The sequence below is a fragment of the Aulostomus chinensis genome, chromosome 23 (assembly GCF_037954235.1).
Source record: "Aulostomus chinensis isolate RoL2024-O1b breed Wild chromosome 23, RoL_Achi_v1.0, whole genome shotgun sequence".
Classification (NCBI taxonomy): Eukaryota; Metazoa; Chordata; class Actinopteri; order Syngnathiformes; family Aulostomidae; genus Aulostomus; species Aulostomus chinensis.
In genome coordinates this window covers 15980040-16006815 of record NC_141342.1, presented here as the reverse complement: position 1 = coordinate 16006815, position 26776 = coordinate 15980040, and the positions used below count along the sequence as shown (strand labels likewise).

General features: G+C 42.6%; 4 protein-coding genes across 4 annotated transcripts in view; 1 reads left to right on the top strand and 3 right to left on the bottom strand.

Moving 5' to 3' along the window:
- LOC147239780 (poly(ADP-ribose) glycohydrolase) overlaps positions 1-7829 on the top strand; it is a 44653-nt gene extending 36824 nt beyond the window's left edge. The window contains exon 18 of the mRNA XM_086195747.1: positions 7694-7829. Coding sequence (XP_086051873.1) covers positions 7694-7702 — 9 coding nt within the window. The 3' untranslated portion in view covers positions 7703-7829. The remainder of the gene's footprint in view (positions 1-7693) is intronic.
- chatb (choline O-acetyltransferase b) lies at positions 1580-12745 on the bottom strand. Its single transcript, XM_086195750.1, has 15 exons — positions 12595-12745; positions 12097-12176; positions 11321-11512; positions 10705-10823; positions 9296-9349; positions 8998-9181; positions 7085-7262; positions 6819-6988; positions 6641-6741; positions 6428-6556; positions 6220-6342; positions 5998-6139; positions 5757-5819; positions 5235-5372; positions 1580-4671 (listed from the first exon to the last, which is right to left on the bottom strand). The coding sequence occupies exons 2-15, from the start codon at positions 12139-12141 to the stop codon at positions 4405-4407; spliced, it is 1905 nt and encodes a 634-aa protein (XP_086051876.1). The 5' UTR covers positions 12142-12176; positions 12595-12745; the 3' UTR covers positions 1580-4404.
- A 642-nt stretch (positions 12746-13387) lies between these two features.
- Positions 13388-16363, bottom strand: slc18a3b (solute carrier family 18 member 3b). The gene has a single exon (XM_086195145.1). The coding sequence runs from the start codon at positions 15876-15878 to the stop codon at positions 14310-14312; it is 1569 nt and encodes a 522-aa protein (XP_086051271.1). The 5' UTR covers positions 15879-16363; the 3' UTR covers positions 13388-14309.
- A 4628-nt stretch (positions 16364-20991) lies between these two features.
- Positions 20992-25203, bottom strand: rgrb (retinal G protein coupled receptor b). Its single transcript, XM_086195751.1, has 7 exons — positions 24923-25203; positions 24041-24197; positions 23176-23297; positions 22639-22792; positions 22120-22237; positions 21468-21581; positions 20992-21333 (listed from the first exon to the last, which is right to left on the bottom strand). The coding sequence occupies exons 1-7, from the start codon at positions 24996-24998 to the stop codon at positions 21193-21195; spliced, it is 882 nt and encodes a 293-aa protein (XP_086051877.1). The 5' UTR covers positions 24999-25203; the 3' UTR covers positions 20992-21192.
- Between the last annotated feature and the right edge of the window lie 1573 nt (positions 25204-26776).

The window sequence follows — 26776 nt, the reverse complement described above, 5'->3', positions numbered from 1 at the left end:
CAAAAATTTCTTGAGGTTTTGCGGAATGTCACGAGACTAAAATGAACAACAGTTAAATGACTCAAACCAATATGCATTTGAAGTCAAGAGACAAACACATGTCCATAAAACCTAAAGAAACCCATTAAAACTGAAAGAAATCAAGTTCGGTTTTCATCAGCTAATAACAGGCTTTAATAGTCATGGCTTTCTTTGACGAAGACAAGAGTAAAATGCACAAAATGCCAAAAAACGAACAATAAATCTGATCAAGATGCCCCCCACAAGTGGTAGGAGATCGTGAGACATCTGGATTAATGATGTATCCCACTTAACCTGAAAGGCCTTTTTTTTTTTTTTTTTTTTTTTTTTTAGTGTATCCTTGTGGTGGAGAATGTCAGATAGAGGAAACAAGATATCATCCTTGATTGTGTTGGCTGCCGCCCCCGCAGCCAGACGACTGATAAGCAGCAGAAAATGGATGAATGCATGTTAAATGTATAACAAGACAAGTAATCTATTCTGTCTGAAATGGAATGGGGTCTCCATCCGTCTTCTGCATTGAACCGAATGTTTTCAAGGAGGCGGTGTCTGTCATATTAGCATGCAAATCAGTTTGGTGAATGGTGGCAGTTTGTTGACTGATTTGTGTGTTTTCATGCAAATCAGGTTTATACAAATGAAGTTCATCCAGCCTCTTCTAGATGAGCAATGATGACGGCGATAAAACAACCAACAAATGACAAGAGATAATGACGTGCGACCGGACAGTTATTAACACGGTGAAGTGTGTCTCTAATGCATATGAAGCAGATGATACACTTATAATTTCTATTCAAAAAGTCAGATGGACCAATTCATGGAAGCTTGACTAAATATTTAATGTTTCTGGGCACTTGCTCGACCTATTTCAGTGGTTTAACCAATAGAGAATGAAATTTGGGTCCTTCCCTAGAGACCCAAATTATATGCCGGTGAAATAAGGCCATCTGTTGTTGGATGGCGTGAGTGAAGTGGCTACAAATAGACACGCATTGTAAATAAGTACAGTGCTTTCTCCAATAACAGTCACCCTTGAGACGTATCGTCGCCTCTCTGCTTTTGTCAGGTTTTCATTTTCTGTCACGATAGTTTCCTGTTATGTTGTACAGCAGCAATAAAGAAAAGGTTATTCTTGCATAACGCACGATGTCTTACGCCACGAAGCACACTCTTACTCAACTGTTAACCGATTTAAAATGAACATTATGGGGCATCTTAGCTCAGACACACAATTTCGGTATCATTTCCATAGCATGTTGACTTTGGAATAAACAGAAAGGAGTCATTTTCATTCCTGCTCCGAGCTCCGTACAGCTTTACCCGAAATATCTTAATTTGCGCTGTGCAGAATATCCTGTCTTGCTTGTGCTACTGCTTTTGAATATGAAGCTAACAAAGAACAAGAGGTTTATGGAAGAACCCAAGAAGAGAGAAAAAAACCAAGACCTTTATCTGCCGAAAGTCACTCAGACAGTGTGACACGAACCGTTAGCGACTATATTTGAACAAGTGCACGACGACTCAACAACGCTCCAGCACTGGAAGTGTCACAGTCCAAACAACTCTTTATTTCAGGTCCCAACCTTGTCGTCAAACTTTTTAATTCAAATTACTAACACATCTTTGCAATGGGTCAATACTCCATCCAAGATACATTAGAAAATTAAAATGGAATCTTTACATCAGAAAACATTGACATTATGCATTAATGAAATATTTTTTTAATTTCTGGAGTTGAGCGTTTTTTTTTTTTCACGGCACGACTTAGACCGACTAGAGCTTGATTAAATTAAATACTGCCACTCTAAGAAAAAGAGCTTCTTCTTTTTTTTTTGGTCATGACACTCACTGACAACTACATAAAACAGTTTTCCCTTTAAGTGACAAATTCGCAAAATCATCGCGGGTGAGCGTGGCATGCTTGCTGTGCTGAGGGACAATTAAAACAATAACCTGACTGACTCACGGGGATTATTTTCAGTGCAGAGATAAAAGTGTGACCTCACCGAATAACATCTAACGAATAATACATCCTTTTGCATTTATCGCTCAAATACAGACAGGAAACCACAGCACGGGTACGAACACAACAGATTCATTTACAGATGATCATCGATCACATACAGAAAAGTGTCTGAGAAAACAGTTTGCATTACTTTATTTTAAGGCAGCTTTGATACATCAGTGCACTCTAACAATATTCTACTCTATCACCGTGTAAGCTTTTGACATAGAAAAATACAGTTAATATATAGGAATGAACGTGCACGCGTTTGTCTTTTTTTTTCTCTCTCTCAATAACAGACACATTCACTTTGGCTGATATTTTGCAACTATACGTTTCATCTGGTCACAGGACAGCAAATATTTTCACATTTTCACATCTGACCATTGATACAATTTGTAATGACATTAACCACCACAGACTGGAAAAAGACCCACATCGTAGAGTAACTTTGTTGAGGGATCAAATCACGTTAAACACAGATTTGACGGCATGCATGATGTTCTTTCCCACAATTTATTTTTATATTTCCGAGTATGAAAAAAATAGCAGCCATAGTTAATTTACGTAAAACTCGATCTAACGAGTTGATATGGTAAATTGCACATAAAACCTCACTGCACCAGCTATTTTGTTATTGCACAGTTTAGCTACAGTATAATAGTACATCACTACCCTTATTCTACCTCTAAGTGCAAATGAAATCACTTCTTTTCTGCACACATCAACACAGTGGTTTGCCTCAGTTACCACTGGACAGTATCTTACTCGAAGGTACCTCAATCTATGGTGCGTAACTTTTACATTTAAAAAAACAAAACATCCCTTATGTTCACGCCTTTGCCAAACAAATTCAAATAATGTTCTTTAAAGTGAATGCCTCGGGTAAATCTTTCTGTGTTTTACGTTGTAAGCGATGGCATTTTTAAAATTTCGTGACATTCCCTCGCTGGTGCACCTGTGCTTTTACATCATTTGACAGCGTTTGGGCAGATCTGAAGGGGGGTCAATGAGCATCGTTGAGATTGTGGTGGAAAAAAACCTAAGAGGAAGCATCCAAGAAATGTTTCTGGAGTCGATGCTCAAGATAAATTAAAATCTCTATGCTCAATTGAAGGACTAAAGTCAAAGGAGAGCGTGTGAGTGAAAAGGGACACAGATAACATTTGGTGTAGCTTTTCCTTACCGCAGAGTTCTAATAGAAGCATTGAGGGCGGACATGGACGTTGCGTCACCGCTCTTGGACAGCACGGTGACTGTGGAGTATTTGGCCTATTTCCATTTACCTGTCCTGTAACACTGAAAACAAATTAGACGAGCCACCGGGCTTTATTTTGTAACATCAGCAAGCTCGTTAGCAAGCAGCTCAGCAAGCTAGTTTGCGAGCTAGTCTGCAAGCTAGCAGTTTTACGAAACCATTTTGAGCGAATTGAGGACTGATTTTTTTTTTTTTTACCCTAATCACAAAAATGCTGACGTGTCATACACTTCATGTAGTTTCCGCGGAAATTACAACTTCCGTTCATGTAAAAAGAACGATATAAAAAAAAACAATCTTCTATCCGTGTTGTTACGGTTACTCTCAATTTCATCAAAAAGTTACGCACCATAGTATTAAATGTTACACTGTGACTATTGCTATGATCTAGAACATATACAGTACATACAGCACAAGTAGACAACTTCATATGTGCCACTGAAACTTGTTCATGTGCATCTTTAGCGTTACTAACCTGTTCTCCACATTCAGTTATTCATTCATATCTTTGTCTTAAAGTGCCTTATTTCCACACAACCCAGTATCAGTGGCCTCATACATGCACAGAACTACTCAAGTACTACAAATATAAAAAAGTAACTTCCGCACCTTTAAAATGGATCTAACAGTACAGATCCAGGTTGTTGTTGTTTTGTTTTTGTTGTTTTTTTGGCACACACACTCACAGGTTGGCAGGATCACATTTACAGGATGTCATGATTGTAACAAGTCACTGAAGCATACTGTTGGTATTTTCTACATAATACTTTTATGTCTAGTACTTTACTAATTGATGTGTGTAACGTATGCATTGGGATCACTCACTTCAAGCACTCTCTGATCGAGGAGTTCCCCTCACATCAGAGTGGACATGGCTTCTGTTTCCTAAAGGCGGCAGACCAGTTAACCTCAGACTACCGAGTCAAGCAGTTGTAAGTGTCGGACGTGAAGACATTCTGATGTCCGCACTTATTTTTTGATATTTACATGGTATAGTTAAATGTGAATTTTAAGGCTTTTCATTTTGTAGTGAGAGAGACACTATTGCACAGACAACAAAGACCCATGGAGGCATCTTGACTAATGAAGCAGCTGAGGGGGAGTACTCTTTTAGTATGGCTTATTTCCCTGATTTATGAGGCTGGCTGGTCCCCTGGTGGCTATCTGCCAGTCTGGTAGCTGCCGCGCTGCTACTATTGCACAGGTCCCTTATTTCCAGCAGGCCCTCGTTTAGCGCTTTGACAAAAACTGCCGAGCTCGTCTGTGTGCTCTCCCAAAAACTAGACACACAGAAGAGGATGTGGTCCGGCTGTGGATTGTAACAGGCGCCGTAGCCATTTGGTACCACCGGACCGTAGCAACAGAACATTTCCACTGTGGTAGGGACCTGAAGACAGGAGGACACAACTGAAGTTAGACAGCTTATGCTTACTTTTAGTGAGAAGTGTCAAGATGACATTCTTGTAATGTCCATCCAGCAGTCTAGAATCCCAAAACATTCAATTGACAATGAGCCTGTGCACCATGTCTTCTTCTCAGAAAGCCACCAAATCCACACCTTCGCCAGGGTAAACTGCACAGCTATCGCTAACACTTTGCCAGCTAGGTAGCTAACCAGCTCTCTTTGGTCACGTTAAAGGAAAGCATAGTTGTTGCTCTTGAGAATTGATAAAAACACAATGAGATCAAGGGGCACCGTGGCTCAGAGGGAGAGTGGCTGTCAAACAACCAAAGGGTCGCTGGTTTGATCCTCACTTCCCCCGGTGACCTTGTCGAAGTGTCCTTTAGCAAGATACTGATCCCCTAATTGCTCCTGATGGCCCTGCGACTGACTGGCGACCCGTCCAGGGTGAACCCCGCCTCTCGCCCAATTACAGCCTCCCTGTGACCTTTAACGGATAAGTGGTATAGAAAATGGATGGATGGATGGACAGTGAGATCCCACGTTACCTGGCTGGTAGACAGGATGAATTGGTTACTGGCCAGATATGTCTCATCACAAAAGATTTCTGGCTTCTCCATGTTGAGCTCCTTCGCTATCCTCACAAGTCCAAGGAGATGATTGTCTATCGCCATTCCTGTGATTGCCTGAAAAACAGATCCGTAATTGTAAAAACCAAGTAGATGTGGTTGCTCAACTTCCTGGAGTTAGATGCCAAACTGTGCAGAAATGTTCAGGATAGAGAGCTATAGCCCTGTTGTGTGTCCTCCTACTTCAAGAGCCATTTCTCACACTAAAGCTGGTCACAACTTGAATCCATTCCAACATCATTTATTCAAGCTGATCCACGAAGGACGATGACACTTTTTAACGCTTTCTTTTTAATTTCGATCATTCATCACATATGCTAAATTTTTTTTATTTATTTTTTTTTAAATATGCCCCAATATCACTTGGAAAAATGTCACAGCAGTTAGACAGATGGACAATCTTGAATATGAGAAAATTAACATCTTGGATAAAAGACTTACCCCAATTGTATAATTTGTCTGGGCGTTAATTGCTTCCTTCAGTTGTTTCATTTTTTCCTGATCCTGTAAGAAGAAGCGAGTCAGTTTTCTCGCAGTTCTAAAAGAGGACAGTAGCTAGTTAATCCATTTTCATAGATTTGTTAAATCTGCGGGGAGATCATCTGTTTGGCACGTTCAGGTGGCCGGGTGCACCTGTTTCACTTAGTCAGTAATTGGGGTCGAAGTAAGAAAAATGACTCACGGTGAAAGTGGTCTTCTCATCTGTCATGGACCTCACGAATGCCAGGGCCTCGGCAGTGGCTGAGCGAATGTTATCTACCCGACCCCCTTGGAAACGCCGGATGGACGCGCTCTCATAAGTAGACACGAGCCTTCTGTTGCACCTGAATAGGTTACAGATATCACCAACAAATCTAGAAGAGAGACTATAAAAGTTCTGAAAATGAAAAAGGATCTGCTTTACTTGTAAAATGCAAGCTGTAGAGCCACTTGTATGAACGCGTCTGGGCTCATCTTCCGCTTTTTGATGAATTCTTTTCCATAATCCTTAAATTTGAAAACATCCATGTCCAGATTATTCACCAACCTAGAGCAGACAGAACAGAATATATAATATATGTGCCAAGTCTCTTGTATGTTTGTAGATATGACTATTGAATCATTGGTGTTGCCTCTGGAGACGCTCCCCAGCTGCTGGGAAGAGTCCCTGGATGTGGGCGTTGCACTTCCAGAGCAGTCGTCGAGGATGGGGAAGCGCTTTGATGCTGGTCGAGCTCACAGTCTTCCAGGGGCTTCCGCTTCTGTTCAGAGGAACAAAACTGACATCAGCTTCACTTTTGCCATCAATTTACTGTCACACATCCTCATGCAATCGACTGACTCACATATATTTAACCAGATATTCTGAGCAGTGCACCAGAACGACACCTTCGAACGGTGAATGCTCGCACACCACTCCACATATTCCGTCCATTCCTACAACAAACTGAGAGAATCTGGTTCAACTAATGAGACGTCGAGATGTTTTCAGGTGTAATTTAAGTGGCATCAGCAAAGTCTTACCTGCATTGACTTGTCATACCAGCGATTTGACCCGTTCTTTTCCTGACCGCCACCATGCAGCATCAGCAAGGCCCGGTTGGTATCAGTGGGCTTCATTCCGCTGGGCTCATCCAGACAGAGCACGCAGAGACAGCTCTCTATCAGAGCCAAAGTGTCCCTGTTGGTTTGATCTGGAAAAAGATAAATATTGGTTTATTTGTCTATCAATTAAAAAAAAAAAAAAAAAAAAGCAAGTTCGAAATACCATAGAACAGTTAAACTTGGACCTTTTGTTAGAGCGTCCCTGGCCTGTGCCCATTCGGTTCTTCCATCAGATGTCAGGACCCCGAAAGGAGGGAATCTCTCTTCAGCGTTTTCTGCCATCGCCATTATTTTTTCCAGTTGGGAGAAGATCTCCATCTCACTGAGCTGCTTGCCCTTCGCGACTACATCCAATACGAAAAACTAGTGAGAAAAACAGATATCGGAGACCACACATGTGTTGACTACTCCATCATATATAGGGAACGTTGAGATTCGCTAATGGCGCTAATATGTAAGATCTACTGCGGTAGTTTAGATGACAAGGGCACTAATGGTAATTGCGGTGCCTAAAATGGGCAGTTTTGACCTGAAATCTCTGAAATTCTCTTCTTTGATCAGTTAAAACTTGTCACTCGAGGAAGCTCTCAAAGTGGCAGATTTAATCAAGTGTAATTCAGTTAAATGGTAGCGTCTTAATAGGGACCGAGCTCTCACTGTGCCGACTCTCAGCAGTTTTACATGCGTGCCGCAACCTAAATGAATTGATAGCTTTGAGCCTGCAAGGACCTGATGTCAGTGGAGGTTTTGAAAGGGAACATTCATCCTAAAGTTAACGTGTTTTTTCTCATTAGATGTGCTGAAATTTGGAGATATCTGCCCTTCGAGATGTCTACCTCCTTGGAAATATAATGGAACCGGATGGAAATCGTCCTACGGAAATAGAAATCAAGCACATAACTTTATACTTCTGAAACTCACTGTCTGACCAAGTAAGTGCTGCTCAGTTTTGCCCTGCATTGTCTCATTATCCACAACTTGGCTTTTTGTTTTATTTAGTTTGACCACGAAGCCCAGAGAAGGTGCCGTATTTACAGTCTAATTTCTGTCACGCACCCATTTAGGAATACTTTTTACACCTAAGCAGTGAACACAGAGAGCAATTTTACTGATATCATTCACAAGCTTGTTTGGGGAGATGTGAGCATGGTGAGTCTTTGTATTAAAAATGGACTGATAAAATGAGCAGGTACAGTCTGAATGGGAATATAAATAAGATTCTCTCAGAGAGGGAGAGGCTCGCACATTGAAATACAAATGCATTGAGCCTAAAATTGTCATGAAGCGGCTGTGTCCCTACACTTTTTTCAGTATAACATTTTGGATTTCAAATCTTTTTCATGTGTTTTTCAGCTTGTTATGGAGCTATTTTGGGATAGGGTTTAGCTAGTCAGGGTGGCACGGTGGTGCAGTGGTCAGCGCTGTCTCCTCACCGCAAGAAGGATCCGGGTTCCTGCTCCGGCTGGAGCACGGGGTCTTTCTGTGTGAGTCTCCATGTTCTCCCTGTTCCTGTGTGGGTTCTCTCTGGTACTCCAGCTTCCTCCCACAGTCCAAAGACATCAAGAGGGGACGAGGCTGATTGATACTCTAAACTGACCGTAGGTGTGACTGTGAGTGTGAATGGTTGTCTGTCTCTATGTGTTGGTCCTGTGATGGACTGGTGACCTGTCTAGGGTGAACCCTGCCTCTTGCCTGAAGGCTGCTGGGATAGGCTCCAGCCCCCCCCCCCCCGACCCTTAACAGGATAAGAGGTAGAAAATAGATGGATAGTTTAGCTCGTCAGAACTTTATATTTAAGGAAGGCTTTTGCAGTTGGATGTAAATGGGCTTTCAATTGAAAAAAGTTCAGAAAACTTCAGGTATTTGAAGTCTTATGAAGGAAGCGTTTGCACTCCAGGTCAATAACGCTGCATGAAGTGATAAATCTACTACTTCTCTGGTGGTAAGAATCAGGAATGGAAGCTCCAAACCATTTTAGTGGGAAAAAAAACCCCCATCTAAATCTTAATGACAGAAATCCTTACTTTTACTTCTATTTTCTCTCACATGGTGTTCAGATAGAAGTATGAAATCTCTCCTCGGAGTCTGGCATCCTGACCTGGTTCTTGCGTGCCACGATGATGTGTTCTGAAGAGGATGAGGATGCTGCGTTCATCTGGACCTCCAGCTTATCTGTCTTCAGTCCTGGGTAGCGATAGGAGGTAAACAGGCGGTAGTACTGCTCCATGCATAGGGGGGTTCCAGCCAGCTGGCCTCGGGCAAACTCCACCGGGAGCGCTCGCCTGGCACACAGTATCACGCACACAAACTCAGTAACTCTTAATTTTTATAAAAATAAAGCTTCCTCTTAAATTTACGGACTTTAGGCACGGATGCCGGTTGCAGGTTGAACTTACGCATCAATGAGAGATTTATACTCCAGCACTCCACTCGTCAGACGAGCGGCATATCTTAAAAGAGATTAAACATGAGGAAAAATCGTGAAAGGGTTCACTTTTAAACACGGAACACACACATTGAACTGGCGAGTGAGTATAATTAGACATACTCCCATTTCTCATAGGACTAACGGTAATCACATTATGGTAAATTACTCGGATACAGAGGCAAAGCTGTGTGTGTTTATCAGTGTTTACGTGTGTGTGTGTGAGAAAGAGAGCCAGGTTGAGAGTAGGCGGTGAGGGCAAATAGGGAAAACACAGAGCCTTGTCGGGTCTTGTGTTGTATGTCATTTGTCTTGGTGTTATTACGTTCAAAACCAGATCAATAGAAAGGAGGCGGCCACTGCGCACCACACCCCTAAATGAGGCCTGACTAGCAGTCTCTGTGGAGAGCTTCGCCCTGTCACTCCCAATCTAATAAGTGGCCACATCAGTAGATTAGCAGCTGCTGTGCTGGGTTCTCCGGAAATATTCGTGACAAAAGCTAATGGTGAGTTGAAGACCGGTGTAATGTCATCTGGCGCATTTAATAAGAGGCAAGATATGATGCTAGTTGCTCTCTCCGCGTCCATTCTGGTCTTAATCTGAGTCGACGGCTGCTGAGATGCACGTAAACCCCCTCCAGGAGCGGATGATGTGTTTTATATTGTGGTTAAGTTGAAATGTTCAAATTCAGATGTCAAATAACGGAACGTTAAACTTCCGAAACAATCCGCAAGGAAACATGTCATGTTTAGTCATCTGAGGTCAGGGGTGCAGCCCCCCCAACCCCCCCAACCCCAAAATAAAGGTGCCAGAAACTTGCGAATCCCTAGAAATGATAGGAGGCACATGACAAGTGTCATAGACTCTCATAAATATATCCAAAAAGAAACATAGTTACATTTGAATGTATTTTTTTTTAATCATTGTTACATTTATGGCACACTCGGCTATTTCTTAATACTTTTTCCAGCTTTATTTAATTTCTGAACTCCTCTTGCAACCCCTTCTTATGTGTCTCAGGCTGCCCCCAGGGGGGTCCTGACCTCACTTTGGCAACTGTTTCTTAACCGTTTTTTTTCTTTCCGGTCCCAGTTCCAAGAGGGGTTGAAAAAAAAATTATATATTTCAATCCCTCCGGAGTATATATATATATTTATATATACATATTTTCTTTCCTCCTTTGTACGTTCTTTTACAGCTTTCAGATAAACCTGCTCTATCATTCACCAGCACATGATTCTTCTGATGATTGTTCTGCCAGTTTTGGTTCAGTACGGCTAGATTTTTACAATTTTTTTTTTTTTAAACAGGATATTTCTTCAACATTATACAGTCTTTCAAAAAAAAAAAAAAACTGAAACAAAATTCCGGCAATATACCTGAGGGCATCTGCCTGATCTCTGAAGGTCTGCTTGGGAAACACCATGACAGGACTGGAGTTGACGGGAAGAGCCAACCTGTTGTTTAAGTACATGTCCTCCAGCCAGTAGTCATAAACCTGAGACACACAAAGATGCTCATTAAGTCACTCTCAGTTATTATTATTATTATTATTGTTGTTATTGTTGTTTTGTTTTGTTTTTTGGGGTTTTTTTTAGCGGTTGAGACATGTGGGCAGCGGAGTACAAACACTATTACAGTGTATCACTGCCAGACGAAGGAGGGAGAGTGGGTGAGGAGAGCCGGTGTGAGAGTGGGAGGGTGATAGATTTCTCTGAGCTGGATGATTTGGGACCGATCACCTCCAGTCTCCCGGAGAGATTGAAGGGAGAAAAAAAGGACAAACAGAGGTTCCAATAAATCTTGATCACTAGATGTTTCGCTTTTTTTGTTCTCCTCTCCTCAACTTTTTTAAAGAATGGCGCTGATATTATTTCTGGGATATGAGACATGAGACACGGTATATTACAGGTATGACATAGACTGAAAAGGCTGGAAGGGAGAAAGAGTTTTTGTATTGATAAGAAAGAAAGAAGAAATGTGATGTAGTTTCACCCAGTTTATCGTCTTGTCCCTCCGTTCTAGAAGCTTCTTCTGCAGGACCTCTCCAGTCCCTCCAGGAGCCCCGAACTTTTCCACGATGGCCTTCGTTCTCTTGAACTGCTCCTCGTCCACCAGGTGCTGAACGCACTTCAAGTAGGTGTCGAGGGTTTGTTTCAGCGGGGGTACGGGGACCTTCGGCAGCGCCTGGCGTTGTTTTGTTTTTTTAGACAAAAACCAACAAATGGGTCTAAAAACTGTGATAATGAAAGTTGTTTTCACGGCTTATTCGTTAGTGAGATGGATCTTTTTTTCTCTCTCTTTGGCTTTTATTATAAGAACCCAGTGTTAATAATTCATCTGGACCGCTTCGAGGCCTATTGGAGAATAAAGTCAAAGTGTCCTGTGGGATTTGAGACAAGTCTTGCAAGACAAATGCAAATTGATTACAGCTTCTGTTGGATGTTGGATCATTTGCATATTAATGTAATCAAAGCTTGACCTGCGATGTTCTTAGAAATGCACAAAATCATTTGCACCGTTGAAGCTCGCTCATACCAGCACGGACTGAATCGAATGACTAGTTTTACTCCTGAGGGCCCTGCCATTAAATATGCGCCCCTAGCGGTCGATGGAGGTACCACACGGGAGCTGTCCACGGTGCTAAAGTTGTCCCGCTCGTCGTGGCGCTTCCAAAACTTCAGCACCACGGACAGCGACAGTACCGTGTTTCGATACAGCGCGTGTGCGTGTGTGCAGGTCGATCGTGTTCAATAAGAGAACCATCATACTTGGCTGTCCCGGTCCCTGGTGGTCTCTTTCTCCAAAATAGGCATCTTTACTTTCCGGCCAATGGCGGTCCCAGACGTTCCTAAACACATTTGAGGGAAAAACAACAATTGAGTCAATATGCAGGTAAATAAATCCGGTCCGACAGCGAACCAGTAGGTTTCTGATGTTCTTCCCTCATTTCGAACTCGTCGTTGGCTGCTTTAAAGAGATTTCTTACTCTCTTATTTCCTCTCGCGGTTTCAAAAGTTTCATCGTTCTTTAAATTAGCTGAAAACTCGAAGTCTTTTCTGCTCGTTTCTTTAAAAAAAAAAAAAAAACTTCTCAAAGTGTAAAAGTGTTTTCTTACAATGCCAAATATTCACTTTCATATATTTATACTAAACACAACAATCTCCTTTTTTTTAATCCAAAGAATAAGAAGGAGGGTGTGTGTGTGTGTGTGTGTGTGTGTGTGTGAGAGAGAGAGAGAGAGAGAGATGGAGAGGATAAAAAGTTACCTTGCCGACACTGAGCAGGTCAGCGGAGTTAGCGGGAGATGTCTGCGACTCCCACGTCCTCCCGGTTGTATGCCATGTTAGCGCGGAGCTCCGTCCCGTCGCCGAAACGCTTCCCGGTCCCCGCGATTCGCCATACGGCTGTGACTCCACATTAAAAGCGCGCTTTGGAGGGGGGGGGGGGGTGCTGAAGGTGTTTGCGCCTACCTACGCCCTGGAGGCAAGAAACTCCTCCCATCGAAATCTATTCGCGGAACATATTATCTGACAGCTTGCCCCCACCTTCCCCCTCTTTTTACGCACATCCAATAATGATATTAAAGTAGAAAAAGTGGGTTGTTTTTTTTTGGGGGGGGGGGGTGGTTGTCTTTCATTCGCCCTGTGACGCTCCTGCAGGATGGATGACAGCACACTTTTGAATTGCCTCAACTGTTGCTCAGCCGCTTCTCCTCACTCGGTTTGTATTTAGTTTTTGTTTTCCGTCTTTGCTTGAAAGTTGAGCGCGTGAGTGAGAGAGAGAGAGAGCGAGAGAGAGAGAGCGAGAGAGCTTGTAAGAACCACGTTTGAGTAAATTAGAGTCAGTAAGGAGGAAATTGTTCACCTCTCACACGGCATAATCATCTAAATATTCTCTCGCTCTCTCTCTCTTTTTTCTTTTTTTTGGTCCTGTTTCGTCATTTTCACGCGTCTCGGAGAAAGTTTGAATAAACTGATCCTAATGTGACAAAAAATATGTATAATTTCTTCTTTATTATCTTGAAATTTAAAAAAAATGAAATCACAGCTGTCACACGGATCCAAACAGAGATTTATTAAAACGACAATTGATAAATGAATACATATTTCATCTTCATCTTAAGGAGACTGACGTCTTGACAAAATGTTTCAGACATACACGCGCGCTCTCGCTCTCACGCACACGGAGACATATAGACACTCACACACACACACACACACACACACACACACACACACACATACACACACATACTTTAGAGGTCCACGTACATTTTAACAATTTACATTGTGCATATATCCACATATGTACAAAATCCACCTATTATGATACATTTGATTTCATACAACTACTTAAAAAAACAACAACTTTAGAATGAAATCATATCAAAAAGGCCCACTTGTCTTCAAATTAAAATTCACAAAATTCCGAAGAATTAAAAAACAAACAAACAAAACAGGCCTTTGATGTGCAAGTAAAAATGTTTCTTCCAAGACTAAAAATATAGGCTATTTGTGTGTGTTTTCTTGGGGGGGGGGGGGGGGTGGTTGGGAGTGTGCTGCTTATACTTGGTCCCATATAATCACATTTATCTATTTATACCTTTTTACAATATTCACTTACACACACACACACACACACACACACACACACACACACACACACACACAGGCGCAAGCGCGCACACGCACACACAAAAAAATCTCACAAAAAAACAAAAACAAACTCCAGGTGACACGTCCATGACTACGTAGACTTGTTCGACACAAATCACAACCAACAGAAGAAGAAGAAGAAGAAGAAGAAGAAGAAGAAAAAAACCCATAAACAGAACTTTGGATAAACGGGTCACACAATCATGATTTTGGTGATTGGGTGTTTAATATTGCACATTGGTAGTTACTTACATAAACTAGCTTCTAATTTGTGTGTCTGATCTCCGAACCTCTCCGGTGGGGTGGGAGGGGGGATGTCGCCGGTTTTAAAGGAACTCCGGACCGGACGACTCCTCTGACAGGGATCGCTGTGCTCTAAAGGGATCAAACCCATTTTCATCAACCGGCAGGCAATTCCCTGCTGAACTGTAGCCCTTCTTTTTAGCTCTCCTCTCCTCCATCTTGATAGTATCGTACAGCCCTTGCGGAGCTTCCTCTAGCAGGTTATCTCTCTCTGAGTAGGACGGTTTCATTTGGCACACGTTGCGCAGCAGCAACAGAGCTGGCGCGTAAAGCACATTAACAAGACCCATACCCAGATTAAGCTGTACAAAACCCAGATTGTGCACGATCTGTCCGGCGACTATAGGACCCATAGCGTACGCCACAGAGTAAGATATATCAGCAATAGCGTAAACGCTACCGTATACCGAAACGTGACGCACGTCGACCAGGAACGCGAGAGTCGGTAGAAGGGCAGTGTCTACGAGTGCGATGCCGAAACAAATGCCGCACAACGGGGCGATGAGCTGGCCGAAAGTTTTGCATGCCGGGACGGTGCAGGAGCTGGCCCCTATGATAACCATACCCAGGGCTCCGTAGAACCACTGCAGGTGCGGGTGCTTGGCTGCAAGTTTTACTGTTATATACACACCGAGCACGTGAGGGAAGAAGGCAGGCAGCCACGTGAGTCCCATCTCCCACTGTGAGGAGTGCATGGTGGTCTCCATCCAGCTGGCTATGGTGGGCTCGAGGAAGGCCAGCGGGATGTTGCACACTGTCAGAGCCCCGGCCACCACAGCTATGTACGGGTCGATCATGAGTCTGTATATGGGGGTACCGACTGGCATGTTCTCTCTAGTCCTGTTGGAGAACGGCTTGATCACAGTCAGCAGTAGAAAACCGTCCGCCAGGCAAATACAAGCGAGCACGATGAAGGGAACTCTCTTACCCACAAACTCATACAGGACGCCCCCAAACGGAGGCGCCACCAGGCTCCCGAATGAGATAAACGCCAGAGCAATGCCGAGAGCTCGGCTTCTCTCCGCCTCTTCGGTGTATTTATCAGCTATCATGGCAATTCCAGAGGTGTCCGCAAATGCAGAGCCGAGACCCTGCAAACTTCTGGCTGCGAAGAGCGTCGCGTAATTCTCCCCGAAAGCAAATATACATGTGGAAACGAACATGACAGTCAGTCCAATTAAAAGTGGGATGTCATATCCAACCCGGTCTATGAAAGTTCCCGACAGCGGGTTTACTAAGAGCTGCAGGATGGCTTTGGATGCGAAAAGTACTCCTATCTGGACATCTAAGTTGTCCTTGTTGCTTTTGTCCTGGCTCGTGCTGTTGGTAGAACTGTTGGGGTGCATGACAACGTGGACGTGCTCTGACTGCTCACTCTCCAGATCAGCAAGATAGTCTGGAATAATTGGCACGATTACCATGTAGAGCATATTGTCCAGCAGGAGAGCCACGCAGACGATCACTAATATGATCCGTCTCTGCTGGTGAGGATCCCTCATCGCGGTGCCCAGCTGCTTGGTTCTCTCTCCCATCTCGGAAAGTCTCACAGCGGCCGATTTTGCCAACCCGGATGATCCGACGTCTGTATTCATCTTTTTTTTTGTTTTGTTTTGTTTTTATGTATGTAAAAAACAAAAAAATCAAAATAGCAGTTGTGCTTGCCCACCGTCTTCTCCCGAAAACTTTCAGCACCTCTGATGACTCATCCGCTTCAGCGCCACCTCGATGTGCTGCCCTCCGTCCTCACCTCGCCTGCGCGTAAAAGGGGGAGAGGCGCAGAGGAACTGGGCTGCTTTCATCGGTGAAGACGGTTCTCCTCAGCTTGGTCAACTCTCCTCAGCCGCGTCCGATGTTGTTTCATGATCTCCCGAGGAGTGACGTGTGGAAATCGTTGAATTTCTTCACCGCGCAACACTTTCCAGCGGCTAATCTTACATGGCAACATTTGCTTTTTGTTGTTGTTGTTGTTTTTTCTTCCTTTTGGAGCGATTTTTGTTACTTATTTGCGGCGCCTAAGACACCCCCTCTGCGTCCATCACCTGTGGCACTTTTGCGCTCAGCTCTGAAAGCACGAGCGACTTCGTGGCCATTGGTGCACATTAACCCGCAGGTTGGGTTTCTATTTTTGTTTCTTTTGTGTGCCCCCCCCCCCCACACACACACACACCCATCCCCACCCAACACCCCCCCCCCCCCCACCACCCTCGGTCCGCTTTTTTTTTTTTCACTGAGAGTTATGACGCATCCCCCCCCCCCCCCCCCCCCCCACAGTGGATCCCTTCGCCACTTGCTTCCTTTATGTTGATTTTCCAACCACGGCTTCCACCAATAAGAACCAGAGAGCCGTGAGGGCCACGTCACGACTCTCCTTTGAGAGCCAGGAAAGAAAAAAGCAAACAAAAAAAAAGCCTTCATGTTCAGATTTAATCACGCTTCACATTCAGCAGCTTTTTTGAAAGTGTGGATTTCACTTCTTCATTCAGGCACATAAAATACAAGCGTTACACACAACAAAGTAGTCTTGCAGGCTGCGCCAAAGCTGTGGAGAGAAAAAGAAAAAGAAAAAAGCCAAACATGGATATTAGAGTCAGGGTGGCGTCAGAAGATATGAAGGGAAATAGAATCATCATTTATCCTTCCTAAATCATTCTAAAAATCATTTTAAGGGAACTCAAATATTAGTTGCATGTGAAATAGCTTAATAAAATGTTTCACTGGTCTTCATAAAAGGTTTCTAGTTTACTAAATGTACTTTTTACATGTTGCTGCTGAACTGTTTGGATTTCAGCACCAAGAGGAGAAATAAAAGGATACTTTTATTGTTTATTCACGCGACAATAAACGGATGGATTCATTCGAAAGTCAGTCTGTCCAATGTTGAAAATCTTGGTAAAAGTAGCACAAGACACCAGCGACACCTTGTGGTGAAAATCTGCAGGTACACACGAATTCAAGCTTTTTTTTTTTAAGTGGCTGCTGCTGCTGCTGCTGCTGCTGCTGCTGTTGCTGCTGCTGCTGCTGCTGCTGCTGCTGCTTTTGAAAAAGACTAAAATCAGTCGGGATCCAACTTATTTAAGGAGCATTTCACCGTATCAGAAAGATGAGACCATAAACTGCGATTTACAGCAGGTGATTGCTCTCAACACGTTTTTCTAACAGTGGTGGTCCAAAGTTTTGACAGATCTCCACAATCATGGAAACTACTGGAATCAATGGAAGTGGAGCACCTTAGAACATTAGTTAGCCAGTCATCTATATACAGTACATATATTTATATTATACAAATATATAATTTGCCAGTAGAGGGCAGTAAATCCCTGCACATAAAACTTCAGATGCCCGCGGATCCTCCTGTTTATCCTGGTTTGACTTGACATGCGCAGATGAGACGCTAGACCTCTGAGGAAGAGATAAGTTCGTTATGAGGAGAAACTAGGATTGATTAGTAGTTCCGGTCCAGCAGAACTTCAAAAGAATCTAAAACTTTGGAGTGAAATTAGTTGTTTACCAGGGAGAAACTACAAATGTTACTGCAGTTACTGCAGTTACATATAGCAGCATAACTTCTTTTTGGCCTGAAGTATATAGGTCGACTGCGATGGTGCTAATTTTAAATATATTTAAAGCTAAAGGGGGGGGGGGTGACAGTATATTGTGTTTTCAGATATTAATGTGCATTAATAAGAACAACTACTTTGTGCTTCTCCACATTCGCACTTGTGGTGACTCCTGTTATGAACAAGTAGAGGGTGAGTAAAGGGTGAGTAAAGGGTGTTCCCTGGGTGATCTGAGGCAGAGAAGGCAACACATCAACTGCTCCAGTGGGAGGATTAACACAGCGCAGGAAATAAAAGCCCAATTTCACTAATGAGAACGGCTCGGCGCATAAACTCTCTGGTATTCTAGTCTCGTACGGGAGCCACACACGATTTTCATATTTATTTTTACACTAATATGAGTGATGGTGCACATAAATAAGAACAATTTATTCTGGTAATCTGTCCGAGTCTGCAGGGAACTTTGACCCCCGGGACGAGCTATAGAGTGTGTTTGTATGAATAATACCAGCAGAAATGCTGTCTGAGAGTCGAGTGACGCAAGGTACATCTAATCCAGATTATACACCAATCATTTCCAAATGATTTCAAGAAGAATCCACAGGGATGCGGCGGGGGATATCCTTGATACCATTTGTGGCGGGATGTGACGAGGATAAGGGCGAAGGGGTCAGAGGCGTACCTGATTACATCAGGTCTTTGTTCGTGTGTCATGTGACATGTCTGACCTGCAGCTTTCAACTCTGATCTCTGTCTTACTGTAAAAGTTCAAAGGGATATCAGCTCCTCTGCTTATCAAGCAAATAGAAGGTTGATGATTTACTCGTCTTCTGGGGACGGAGTTCACCTCAATCCACCTCTGTGCTACTTCTATTGTTTTTTTTGTACCCAAACTTGAATATGAAGCGTTTTTGAACCACAGTCCTTGTTTTGAAGTTGATATTCTTCTTTTTTTTTTTAATTCTAAATAGAAATGTGTTATGTATTTTACTTTTGGTTTTATTTTGTTGAAAAATTCATTCAATCTTTCACTTTGAAACCAGAATATAAGATAGAATGCACGATTGTACGATGTTCATGTAGTAAGATGAACCAAAAAAAAAGGAAAAAGTATTTTTAACTGTTTTTTTTAGGACTTGTAGATTCTATTTTAAAATCTGCCTCTTTGCTAAAATGACAATGAATAAAACTCGATGTTGACGTGTCCCAAAATATGAAATAAATACATTTTAAAAAAAATCAAAATCAGTTTCCTGCAACAATACCCACTTGTGGAGATAAAGACAACAGCAGGCATTGGTCTCATAATCTAAACAGGAGAAAATGTCCAATAGGGAATAATAAAAACTATCGCTTGCAGTCCAAATCCTGGTTCCGTCTCACAGTTGCTGAGGTCAAAATTTGAGTCCCAGATCACAAATCTGCCACATGTCACGTGTGTGCAACCACGTGTGGAGCTGTTGGTGCCCTGGTTTTTTTGTTGTTGTTGTTGTTTTTTATTTGTTTTTGTTTTTTTCAGAACAGATGTTTTGACTCCTTCCACCATCTGTCAGTGACTAGACAGATTTAACACACGTATCACCACTATTCGAGCGCAGCCGCAAACACAGCTGGATGCTGATCCGCCGCCACCAGATGAGGTTTTGCTGTGTTTTTGGTTTTTTTTTTAAATCAAATATAAATTAAGTTATGTGTTCCAACGGGTTTCAGGAAAATAAAAAAAAAGCTGACTGATGCTATATCTGTCTGTTACAGGTTGTTCTCTTTTTGCTGTGAGCCTGTCGCTAGAACGGCTGGTTCTACGCAGAGCTCGGACCGAATTAGATCACTAGTCCACACCGTCTTCTAATCTGCTCTCACTCTGAGAACCTGCTTCCCAGAATATCCGTGAGCTCCTCTGTCGTTCCTGAGAAGAAGCCCAGGTGAGCTCAGGTAAACGAGCCCCGGAGGAAGTTTATGATGATGATTGACGCCAAGATAATGAGAAAAAGCTCAGCTGTAATTTAAGAATCAGGTTGGCAGTATTGTATGGTGGCCCTGTCGCGCTAAACAGTACAACATTTAAAAAAGAAACACATTTTGTAGAACTGTAATTTGATTTCATGCTTTCCAAAATGTGTTTCTTTAGTGTCTCTCTGTTGTGCTTTCAGTAATATTGGCAGTGTTTTCTGAAATATTATGTTTTGTCCTTCAGGGAAAACGCATTGTTTTCATACTTTATATTTTCTCCCCAATTTGTCTTTATTTCTATGAACCTTTCAATGTATTCTTGACATTTTTGTGACAACCTGTAGTGTGCATTTTAAATATAATAGTAAAAACAAAAACATTAAATGTTAGGATTTCAATCAAAGGTATGGATCCTGCCGGTAAATAACATTGTACTGCATTCAAAGACGGGTTAGTTAATGACTGAATTTAAATCAATGTCAGTTAGCAGTCCTGTCAGTTTTTATCTGTTTTCCAGTGTCAAAACCCAAACTGTAAATAAGACTACGAAACAACACCATCCACGGCCTGCTATGTGCTATTGTTGTACTCTTGAGCAGTTAGCTGGACTATTTCAGGACTCTGAACCTGCGTGACTGCTCCTCATTAGGTCCGACTCCTCGATGGTTACGGCAGGCAGCCATTGACGGTGAGAGGATTTCATCTGCTGACAACAGCTTGGCCAGAATACCTCAGAGGTTAGTGTGACAAAGAGATTTCGTCTCACCGCGGCTTATTTAGGGAGCTGCTCTGAGATCAGGCTGCCGTCAGTCCGCTCACTGATGCTGTAACGTGGGTCACATGTAGGAAACCACAGGAAGACCACGCAAGCGGTTCAGGAAAATAGAAATGGAGACAAGAAGTCTGAATTTTCACAGTCCGGGAAGGGCTGTTCATGTGTTTTTAACCGTTAAATCTGATGCTTGAGTGCCAGAAACCTGATTGAGGTACTTCAGTAGTATCATCATGACATAACAGAGTCTTAACACAATGAATACTTGTACTACCAAGTCATTACATCACCTTACGACGTCTTTCCGAGGGAAACCCAGTCAATTAATCTCCTTGGTAAATGCTTGAGGCAGTTTAATCATGACGACACAGTTGGCTGAAGGTTTCCTACCTTTACCTTTTTTTTGAAGTAGAAGGAGCACATAAGAACAGCAACGGATGCGTTTTATTATAAGCAGATGGAAAAGCATTGCAGGTTAAGGCAGAGCGAGATCAGCTTCTTCCGAAAGTCATGAATATAGAACTGTCCAGACACAGTGATGTTTACGTCACAACTCCTTGCCAAAAGCACAAGCGACCGATGGATAGAGTAAACAACGGTTTTGGAGTTCTCGCCATTTCCTTCCTTTTATTTGGACTTCTTAATAACTGGCTCGACAATCTTCTGACCGGTGAGGAAGTGCCACACGCCGCCTCTGTAGAACTCATTTCCAAAAGTGTAGAGCAAGGCGTTGAAGATGGGGTTCGTCTTCGCCACAACTGGAAGCACCTGGAAGTAGGAACAATTTCATGAAGGGTTTGAAAATTTCACAAACTTATGACGACGTGGGCCTTACATTATTGTGAAATGGGATTATCAGATAGAATAGGACTACGGGAGTGAGGGTATCCAAAAGCACTCACCATTCGGAGTTTAGGAGATACGACTTTGACGTTCTCGAAACAAGCATAGATACACATGAGGACGTAGGGGCCCCAGCACATCAGCATGACCCTCAAAGGCAAACTGGTGTTGAACTGAAAACAAAGGTCATTCTCTTAACATTCAATCTTCCACACTGCAGTTCATGTTAATGATGTAGCTCCAGGAGTCCAGGATTCTACGGTCAGTGACAGTGAGGAGCCTTGAGGCAAGCGTCCTGCTCGTTTGAGGGAATGTTGCCGGGATGAGATCCGTCTCCCAGCCTATGTGAGCTGAGTGAAGGCCGAAACCCGGGCAGCTCAGTGTGAGACCCTGAGAGGGAGTGTGGTTTACGACCCGATTTTATGATGGGGAGCAGGTTCTGGGTATCGGTTCTCACTGACAAAACCTGGAATTTACACGTGGGAACAAGGTGATACGTGCACGACAATGCAGGATAGTTATATGCTGCACGATCAGAAATCAACAACTAACAGCAACATGAGATGTGGTTTTTGGGCCTAATGTGAATTTTCATGTTTACAAACAAGCTAACTTGAAACCAAACACTCCATTAGCAAGATTAAATGATAATAACAACAACAATAATAATAATAATAATAACAATAATAATGAGTTCTGCGGCATATTTACTCTGTGGTGATGGATCTTCTTGAAGTGTTTGTAGATGGAATCGTAACACGACAACATGGTGAAGGCTGGGAACATCAGGTAGAGCAGCACCAGGGTCAGCATGTAGGTGATGTAGTCCCTGTTGAAAGGAGGGCAACGAGAGAGGAGCTCTGTTGAGAACGTAGCGCAAAATATCAGAAAACTGTTTAAAGACCACCAGAAGGCGACCCTGGAAGGAAAACGGGAGTAAAAACGAGATATTGTGGGATTATCACCTGCTCCACACGGTGGTTTAACCCTTGAACAGCCACCAAAAGTGCTATTTTTATGGTTTAGTTGTCAGAAATGGCAGTTTCTGTTACTCTATCATGGACATTGCAATGGCGGGGGCCCGTTTTGCATGGCTTCACCGATTTTGAGTTCGTTTACCTAAAAATGAGGGCCTAGCCGAGCGCTCGCAGTTTCAATCCCATCAGTTACATCAATTCCAAATCACTTCTTCCACATTTTGGTATCATTTCTCTTGTCACGTATCTTTACCTGTCTCCTCTGGTGTAGTCCAGAGTGCAACAGGTTCTCATAGGCTCAAAATCGTACACCCCCCAACCCATGAGAGGAACGGCAGCCCAGAAGATGGAAAGAATCCAGATGATGCCGCTCATGGTCAGAGTCGTACTCCAGAAGAGCTTCTGTCCTGCAGAATAGAAAAACGCCTTGAACCGCATTTCTTTAAGATGAAGCAGCGACTAGAGTTGAAAGTGGATGGTTAAATACTGGGTATATTTGCTTATCTACAAATTATTTTTTATTTATTATTTTTTATGAATCATTTTTATTATTTTCCGCATCTGTGTTCAAAAACAATTCAATAGATTTCATGTGGGACGGAACTTTTTTTTCCGTTAAGTTTTGATAAAGCATCTACGGTACTGAGCAAACAAAACAAAAACCCTTCGGTTTTTACTTCAAGGGTCATTGATACTGACAATCATTAAATACAACATTTTCTCTAGTTGAACCATAAATATACAATCAGCAGTTTTAGATATTAAAACTTCATTATAAGAATGCCCTCACTGGTGCAGTACTGGTGATATCGGTCCCAAGCGATAGCAGCCATGAAACTGATGGACGCCAGCACCGCAATCATCCCCTGGAAACCGTGTAAGGAGCATCCATCCTGACCAAATGGCCAAGATCTAGAGGGAGAAGATGCAGAGGAATTCCAAATATTACTGTTAACAGGTAGGACACAACCAGATTAGGCTGTCAGAGAAGACGGGCAGTGACGACGTGAATTCTATGCAGACGATCCCGATGAATTCACTCATTTCTAGCACGCCGTAGCTCCTCGCTACGCCCCATCGCGTTGTTCCTAGACTAAACTGGAAAGCCCCTCCCAGCACCAGAAAGCTTCAGGTTGACCGTGTTGCGCGATGCCACCGAGTTAATTCTGCATTACTACTTGAACCTTTGGACCCATTTTGGTGGCCTTGAGTGGGAAAAAAAATACTTTTGAAGAGATTCAACTGATGTTGCGCCTCCATGGTGCCTTTTACTGCATAAATGAGAGCGTTCAGGATTCACAGTGAGTGGGAATTTCTGGGGGAAATATTATGGCAATTTCGTTTTGTCCCGATCCCTGCTGCTGTATGCTAATTTGCTTTTCGTCTTGTGCATTGTTGTTGTTTTTTTTGGATTGATTCAATTCCGTCCTTTTTCCCCCATCAAAAACATCCCTAAACCAAGTCCTTCAGGCGCTCTTGGAACGCATACAAAGGTGCGGACCATGCTAAAACATCCTACAAGGTGTAAATTTTTTGGGGGGATAACATCCCAAAAAACTGCTAGGAAAAAAGTCAGGTTACGCAGGTGGTAGTGAACACTGGGGGAGGGGGGGGGGGCAGGAGGTGGAAGGGAGATGCGAGCGCCTCTCTAATACCTGAGGTAGCTCGCGTAAGCAGCCGTGAGTCCGTTAATATTCAGACTGATGTCGGCCACGGCGAGGTTGAAGACAAAGAAGTTGCTGGGATTCCTCATCTCCTTGACGCTGAGGAAAGACACGATGCTGATGGCATTGAGGAAGAATCCCAGCAGGCCTGAAAGTGAGGAGAAATATTTAAATATCCAAATGTCTGCTGTCATATTTGACCTGTTGATCAGCACAATCTCAAAGCCAAATCTCTTTAAAACTTGCAGGCATTAACGCTTGGGATTATTTCATTTTCCAGCTTTGCGAGTTAAAAAAGAAACGATACTGGGAACATTTTCTTTCCCATCATCAATCGCATCAATCGTGACTTTCTGACATCTCATTTATTTATGTCGGTACATTTCTTTATTTCTGTTCAAATAAAACAAGTCACTAGAATCCATCTTTGTCCCTATGTTGTCAAACAACTGATAAAAATCTGTATATGTACATATGACGCAAATAAGTTGTAATCTTTTCATATGGACAGTAAGAACAGAGATAAATCTAGTCAATTATGGGCACAACATATTACTTATTCTTTAAATTTAAGTAATCAAGGCCACAAATTTTCTCAATTTATTAAATTTGTGATGTCTTCCTTGGATTTAACCAACGTGGCCGCCAGATACAACTCGTTCCCTCATTCAAATTCATTCATGACCAAAAGAAAAAAACTTGTTTGCCACAGTTTTATGAATCTCTACTTTATGGCCACAAAATTTTTTGGCCTCTTAAATATTTTTTCTTTCTTTTTGGACTGTAAATAATATTTAATAAGATGTTGGAATTATCTTCCTGGAGGCCTTCAGTTTCTTCTTCATGCGCAAACAAAATTTCCTGTCCACTTACCTCCAACCAGAAGCGCCGTACCGAATGTAAACATATCAAACTCCGTGAATCCTTCCGGTAATGTATACGCTGCCATTTTGAAAAGTAGCCTACAAATTCAAGTTCTTTTCTGCTTGTGTATCAGACCACCGTCTTCTCCTGAATGACGCTTTATAAAGGCTCTTTCACGTGAAAACGCATAAAGGGTCTTATGTTAGTAAACCTCCTTTGCAATCCCTTCAAGAATGTCCTAACGAGCAGACTTTCCTCAAACTCCCTGCAACTTTGAGAACGTCACAACTGCGCGTTTGCGGCGCAGCGCTCTCTCTCTCTCTCTCTCTCTCTCTCTCTCTCGCTCTCTCTCTGAAAGCAGGGGAAGATGGTCGACAAACTGTGAATCAGTTGCATGCTGACAGTCCGATTTTTTTTCCTCCAGTGGTTTGGGGGAGAAGAAGGAGAAAGGAAACATGGGAAATGCTGTTTCTTCTTCAATCATCTGTTGTAGTTCCTGCACATTGATGTGGCCTCAACAGGAGCCAAAGCAAATGACAGTGTTATCTGTTATAAACATGATTATGGGGTATTTAACTTTGTTAAATACTGAAACTTGTCCTTGTGACATTAAACTACAAAACACAGTAAACAAGTTCAAACCTTTAAAAGTACAAAAGTAGTCTTCAAGAGGAAAGAAAAAAACGTATGTGAATCGACGTGTTGAAGTGAATAAATCCACCTCAAGGGGCATCATTGTAATTAATTTGGGATTAATCGAGAAGGGCTGAATGTCTGACGTTTCTGGTGGTTTGTCAGACATTCAACCCTTCTCGATTAATCCCAAATTAATGATGTTTCTACGTACTTATCTCAGGACAGGTTAATTGTATTTTTTTTGTTTTTTGTTGGACGTGATTTAGGAGGAAAATAAAAATAAAAGAAACAAAACAAAACAAAAGGAAGCACAATAGACAAGTAGACATATTCCAAAAAACAAAATCAATCGCTCCCCCCCCCCCTTTTCATTTCATATTTCATAGATATGGTAATGATTGGTGATTCTGTGTGACATCCTTTTATAATCAAAGAGGTCAAATTCCTCCACGACCTCCAAAGAGGTGTAAAAACTCACCAGGCCTTATTTTTGCCTCTTGCTGTTTCATTTCAGGTCCCAACTGCGCCCCCCCCCCTTTTAAAAAAAAAAAGAAAAAGAAAAGAGGACAGTGGAAAATTGACCCTTTTTAAAATATGACATTTGGGCAGAGTCTGATTGCACCGCTAATCTCTCCACAGATTAACCCGAACTCATTAACTATGAGGTAAAGAAGCGTCCCAGCGGACTTCTAATTCCCTTTTCTCAAACTGTCCAGCTGACTGGGCAGCACTGGGACCATTATTCAAATACTGACATCTTCCGTTTTAGAGCATCTGACTGGTGTATCAGCATGTTTATCTGCTGCTCTAAATCCGAACCGGAGGTCGATGGAAGTGTTTGGTACAGACTGGAGGGGGGGGGGAGCGACGTAAAGGAGGCGCTTTCACAACGCAAAAGTTTCAATAAAACAATCTCTTAATCTCGCAAAGTGACGAAATAAGAGCCGGACTGAACCAACTGGCACACGAACGCAGCGGACTGACCAGCTGGTAGAAATATGAAGCCTGCACTCGCTGAGGCTTTTGTGGTTTTATGATCTTGTCTATATATCAAATTTGCGATCCAGTTGAACCACCCAGTGAGTATTCTGGTCCAGAAAGTGCGAAAATACAGTAAAATCAATACGTATTTGTGGAGGAAATTAAGATCCATTGACATCCTCTTAACCAACGATTTGAACCCACTGCTACGTGAGTGACCTGCAAACCTTCTCTTTGATATTGTTT

Coding starts and splice junctions, on each gene's coding strand:
- chatb (XM_086195750.1), bottom strand. CDS start 12,141: ATGCCTATTTTGGAGAAAGAGACCACCAGGGACCGGGACAGCCAA. Junction 11,513..12,096: donor CCAGGGACCGGGACAGCCAA/GTATGATGGTTC, acceptor AAACAACGCCAG/GCGCTGCCGAAGGTCCCCGT. Junction 6,140..6,219: donor CTACAGCTTGCATTTTACAA/GTAAAGCAGATC, acceptor TAACCTATTCAG/GTGCAACAGAAGGCTCGTGT.
- slc18a3b (XM_086195145.1), bottom strand. CDS start 15,878: ATGAATACAGACGTCGGATCATCCGGGTTGGCAAAATCGGCCGCTGTG.
- rgrb (XM_086195751.1), bottom strand. CDS start 24,998: ATGGCAGCGTATACATTACCGGAAGGATTCACGGAGTTTGATATGTTT. Junction 22,238..22,638: donor GACTACACCAGAGGAGACAG/GTAAAGATACGT, acceptor TCCTTTCAACAG/GGACTACATCACCTACATGC. Junction 21,334..21,467: donor TATCTCCTAAACTCCGAATG/GTGAGTGCTTTT, acceptor TCCTACTTCCAG/GTGCTTCCAGTTGTGGCGAA.